We start from the raw sequence: 5,874 nt of genomic DNA, 5'->3' as shown, positions 1-5,874 counted from the left end.
ATAAACACAGATAATAAAAATATAAGGGTCTGGTCTTTGCTATTTTGACCGACTCATTTTCTCTCCTCTCTCTCTCTCACCATATCTAGGGTTTTCTTTCTTTTTTTCCCGCCATAGCTGGTTATTCATCAATCTAACATGGTATCAGAGTAGGAATTATGATTCCTCGCTTCATGAGCTTTAGTCCGATGTTACCCTCGCTCAGAGTTTTGGACGTTTTCATTTCCGTCTCTGGTTGATTGAAGACAACTGGTAATCGACGATTTTGCCATCAAGATTTGGAGATTTCCTCGTCTTTCTTCTTCAATCGTCTGGCATTGCTAGAAGTTTTGGTTTTCCAAGGTTTTCCTCAGCAATCTCTTCAGATTCGATTTTCTAGGGTTTTATATTCAGAGAAGACTGTTCTTCTTCAAGTTTTAGAAGAAGGCTGGTAATATCCTTCCTGTTCAACTCCAAAATCGTATAAATCTGATATTGCATGTAGAATACTTGTGTAGAAATTGTGTTAGTTCAGTTGATAATTGTTCTGTTTCAACTTACTGAACTTGAACTTCATTGTATGGGTAGTAGTATGGAAAACGTAGGATCACCTAGTAGTACAACCTCTGAGGGCTTTATTCCTTTCACGATAGATCCATCCCATCTTTTATATGTGCATCCGTCTGACAGTCCTGGTAGTCAGCTGGTGTTTGTGCCTTTTACTGGCTGTGGTTTTGTTCTATGGAGAAGCAGTATGCTTACCTCCTTGTCTGCAAAGAACAAGTTAGGACTCTTAGATGGTAGAGTCCCTCAACCATCACCAGATTTCCCTTATTACTCATACTGGAAAAGGTGCAATGATATGGTGAAAGCATGGATAACTAATTATGTGCCTAGAGAAATTGCCACCAGTGTCATGTGTCTTAAGACTGCAAGAGAAGTCTGGAAATACATTAATGAGAGATTTGGTCAGTTAAATGGGTCAAAGTACCTTCAAATCCAAAGGGAAATTAGTACAACCACTCAGGGTTCATCAGAAATTTCTACCTACTTCAATAAGCATAGAAGCTTATGGGATGAATTGAACTCCTCTTATGTTGGTCCAGTGTGCTCCTATGGAGCACTTCCAAAGTTTATAGAGGGCCAGCAATTATTCCAGTTCTTGAATGGGTTGAATGAGTCCTACTCTACTGTTAAGAGTGCCATCATGATGATGAACCCTCTTCCTCCTAGAAGCAAGGCTTACTCCTTCCTTCAATAGGATGAGAGTCAAAAGGAGTCTCTTTTCAATGTTTCCAATTTTTTTGGGAATTCTACTTCTTTCTCTGTCACCCCTACTCAGTACAACAACAATAGAAGTTTTACTCAGAAAGTCAATTTTGAACCCAAGGAGAATGTGTCTACAGTATCATGCTAATACAGTAAGAAACCTTGACATACAGTGGAAAAATGCCACAGGCTTCATGGTTTTCCCCCTAACTTCAAATTTACCAAGAGTAAGAAGTCTGCTTCTTATGTCCAAGGTGATATTTCCTATCCTCAATCATCTTCTCAGTTCAGTCAGCCTCCTGGTAACTCTGCTACAGTTCATGGGTTTACAAAGGAGCAATATCAACACCTTCTCACTCTATTTCAACAAGTCCAGGTCTCTCCTGGTGCTGTTCCACCTATCAAATCAGATGACAATTCTTCTTTTGCTCACTTTTCAGGTTTGTTTACTGCCTATACTGTAGTGTCTGTAGATCTTCATGTATGTGCTTCTTCACAGTCAAATCCAAACACTTGGATCTTGGATTCAGGGGCCACTAATCACATGACTCCACATAAATATTTGCTACACAATGTTGTGCCTTTAACTAAACTATTTCTTGTCACCCTACCTAATGGATACAAAGTTAAGGCTATATCAACTGGATCCTTGTATCTAAGACATGATATAACTTTGCTTAATGTCCTTCTAGTATCATCTTTTCATTTCAATTTAATCTCTATTCATCAACTTATTACTCAGCTGAATTGTATAGCAGTTCTTACCAAATTCCATTGTTCTCTACAGGGCCCTTCTCTGAAGAGGCTACTGGTAATTGGTAAGGCTGATGGCAGGCTCTACTATCTTCATCCAGATGGAGATCTATTCCCCAACACAAGTTCTTCTATATCATCTTTTGTTGATGCAACTTGTAATGAGTCTGTTTTTTTATGTAGGTTCAATTCCATGTAATAAGCATGTTACTGCACTTTTACATGTTACTGTTCCACCTAGTTGTAATCAAACTTTACTTGTTAATAAGATGGATCTACTTTGGCATCAAAGATTATGTCACATGCCCTTTCATAAGATGCAGTCCATTTCTTTTTTGTCTAACAAGGTGTCCACTAAGCAACCTTTTATATGTTCAATTTGTCCAATGGCTAGACAATAAAGACTTCCCTTTCATGATAGTACTATTCATTCTACCAAACCTTTTCAACTAGTTCACATTGATATTTGGGGTCCTTATAACACTAAAACTTATAGTGGTTTTAGGTATTTTCTCACTTTAGTTGATGACTTTACTAGAGTCACTTGGACCCATCTTATTTCTTCCAAGAGTAATGCTTTGTCAATTCTTAAAGCTTTCACTTCTATGGTGAAAGTTCACTTCAATTCCTCAATACACACTTTTAGATCAGATAATGCTTTTGAACTTGGAAGTAGTTCTGAAGCCATCAGTTTCTTTGCTTCTCAGGGCATTTTACATCAAACTTCCATCCCCAAACTCCACAACAAAATGGTGTTGTGGAAAGAAATCACAAATATCTTTTAGAAGTCTCAAGAGCCCTACTGTTTCAATCTAAACTACCACTGAAATTTTGGGGGGAGTGTGTCCTCACTGCCACATACCTTATCAACATGATGTCTTTACCACTTCTCCTTAAACTTTCCCATTTTAAAAAACTTCATGGCCATCCACCCTCCTATGACCATTTAAGATCATTTGGTTGTCTCTGCTTTCCTACTTCCCCTAAGGTAGGCAGGGATAAGTTCCAATCTAGAGCTATTGCATGTATATTCTTAGGCTATCCCTATGGTAAGAAAGGTTACAAATTTCTCAATTTGTCTAACTCCTCTATTTTTTATTCTAGAGATGTGGTATTCCATGAACACACTTTTTCTTATTCTTCTTCTAATTCTTCTCATCTCAATGTGTTACCTCCCACTTTTGTGGATATCCCAACTCCTCCTCCTATAGTTACTCCCTCTACTAGCCATTCTGATCCTCTCCCCAATTCTCCTCTTTTTCCTTCCTCTTTACCTCCTCTTGTTTCCCCTCTTTCCATTCCTTACTCTCCTGCTTCCATCTCCACTATTTCTGCTCCCCCCTCCCTTAAAGAAGTCCACTAGAACTATCATTCAACCTTCTTACCTTAAGGATTATGTCCGTTTCTCTGTCATTTCCAACCCTGCTTCTACACAATCTAAAATTTTCTCCAGTGAAGCTCACATGCATGAACCTCAGTTTTACCAGCAGGCTGCAGGTCATCCTGCATGGCAAGAGTCCATGCTAAAAAAATTCCATGCTCTTGAGGCTAATCAGACTTGGGACATTGTCCCTCTTCCCCAAAATAAGAAGGCAATTCCTTGAAAATAGGTTTATACGATTAAGCAGAGGGCAGATGGGTCTATTGAAAGGTACAAGGCTAGGTTGGTTATTAGAGGTGATACTCAAAGGGAAGGCATAGATTTTACTGAAACCTTCTCCCCTATTATCAAGCTCACCACCATCAAATGTCTCCTAAATTTTGCCATCAAGAAAGGTTGGACTGTGTACCAGCTGGATGTCAATAATGCCTTTCTATATAGTGATCTCCACGAGGAGGTCTATATGAAAATGTCTCCTGGTCTTGATGTCTGCTCTACTTCTTCTTTAGCTCCTCTAGTCTGTAAGCTCAAGAAATCTCTCTATGGCCTTAGGTAAGTATCCATACAGTGGTTTTCAAAACTGTTTGAGGCATTTCTCTCCAGGGGCTACATTTTCAGTCTCAATGATTACTCTCTCTTCACCAAATCCTCCTCTGGATCTTTAGTGGTATTGGCTGTCTATGTTGATGATATCTTATTGGCTGGAGATGATCTCACTGAACTGCAATCTCTCAAGTCTTTTTTGGATGATCAGTTCAAGATCAAGGATTTGGGTTTAGTCCACTATTTCTTAGGTCCAGAGATCTCTAAGACCCCTCAGGGTTATATCATGAGTCAGCATAAATATACTTTTGATCTTCTTGCTGAGTTCAACTACAATCATTTTTCTTCTGTGATGACTCCTTTGGACCCTTCTGTTAAACTGACTATAGACATGGGTGACACTCTCTCTGATCCCAGTCTATACAGAAGACTAATTAGCAGCTCAATTTCCTGCAGTACACTAGAGCAGATATCTCCTTTTCTGTTCAACATTTGAGCCAGTTCCTTTAGAAGCCTCATGTTCCTCACATGATGGCTCGCTTACATGTTTTCAGATATTTGTTGGTTGCTCCCTCTCAGGGTATTCTTCTCTCTAACTCTTATGACTTGTCTCTTGTGGCATATTTTGATTGGGCCTCTTGTGCTATCTCTCGCAAATCTATTACTGATTTTATGTGACACTTGGTGGGGAGCCCAATATCTTGAAAAAGTAAGAAACAACCCATCATTTCATTGTCTTCAGCTGAAGCTGAATACAGGGCCCTAAGGAAGGTTGCTGCTGAAATTTCATGGCTGGTCAGACTCCTTGGGGATCTTGGTCTTCCTATTTGCACTCCTGTCCCAGTCCATTGTGATAGTCAGGCTTCCCTTCACATTGCTAAAAATCCAATTTTTCATGAGCGTACCAAGCACATTGAGATTGATTGACATTATGTTCATGAGTGTTTGAATTCTGGGCTTATCTCTTTGCATTTTGTTTCTAGTACTAACCAACTAGCTGATATTATGACCAAGGCTCTATGTGGACAGCTTCATCATATCATTCTTGGCAAGCTTGGTGTGTTTTCACCCTCCAGCTTGGGGGGAGGGGAGGGTATTAACTGTGATATGGACTTAGCCACTTAGCCCAGAAATAATAAGAGAATACCCGGATACCCGACCCACTTATATTTTAGTTTTTCTTTCTTTTATTCTTTGCACATTTGTGGGTGTAAATATAAATACACACATATTATGTAAATAAACACAGATAATAAAAATAGAAGGGTCTGATCTTTGCTATTTTGACCGACTCATTTTCTCTCCTCTCTCTCTCTCACCCTATCTAGGGTTTTCTTCTTTTCTTTTCCGCCATAGCTGGTTATTCATCAATCTAACATTGGCATACCCCTTAATAAAATACTAACTCCTAGAAAACAAATAAGTATTTTGACTAAATTAGCCTTAATTAAAATTTTCTTATTGTTAACTTAACATATTGAGATATGTAAATAAGGACAAGTTTAAAAAACTAAAGTTAATTTATTCTTGATTATGTGAAAATGACACTTATTTTGGACCAAAATAAAAATGCGAAAATATCACTTACTATGAATCGGTGAGTATATGTTAATCCTTTTCGAAATTGGAGACGAATTAAATCCAATTCCAAAGCTCATATCACGCTTAATTAAGTGGTTATCCACTAATTAATGTCTTATGCTTTTGGAGCCATGGTGCGGTTTTATTTGCACTTTAAAAATAAAAGTGTCATCATTACATATTTGACATCCATAAGGATTTTCATGTATTGTTCCACTTCACTTGTACGTTCGTTTATCGTTCGAAATTTAGAGGAGCTGAATCTAAGTTTTGAAAATTTAGAGAAAAAAACAGATCAAGTAGTATTAAAATATTCAAAACTATGAAGATTTTAATGGCAAGTAAAAGTTAATACTTCATAGGTTTAA

At 38.0% G+C, this 5,874-nt stretch overlaps 1 protein-coding gene across 1 annotated transcript; it reads left to right on the top strand.

The window, feature by feature from the left end:
• The first annotated feature begins 571 nt into the window (after positions 1–571).
• On the top strand, positions 572–4,421 carry LOC142168029 (uncharacterized). Its single transcript, XM_075228681.1, has 7 exons — positions 572–1,178; positions 1,422–1,939; positions 2,036–2,126; positions 2,185–2,244; positions 2,524–2,753; positions 3,630–3,934; positions 3,986–4,421. Exons 1-7 carry the CDS (start codon positions 572–574, stop codon positions 4,419–4,421), a joined length of 2,247 nt encoding a protein of 748 aa, XP_075084782.1.
• Positions 4,422–5,874: the final 1,453 nt, after the last annotated feature.

The sequence above is a fragment of the Nicotiana tabacum genome, chromosome 13 (assembly GCF_000715075.1).
Source record: "Nicotiana tabacum cultivar K326 chromosome 13, ASM71507v2, whole genome shotgun sequence".
Classification (NCBI taxonomy): Eukaryota; Viridiplantae; Streptophyta; class Magnoliopsida; order Solanales; family Solanaceae; genus Nicotiana; species Nicotiana tabacum.
This window is presented reverse-complemented; position numbering and strand designations above follow the sequence as displayed.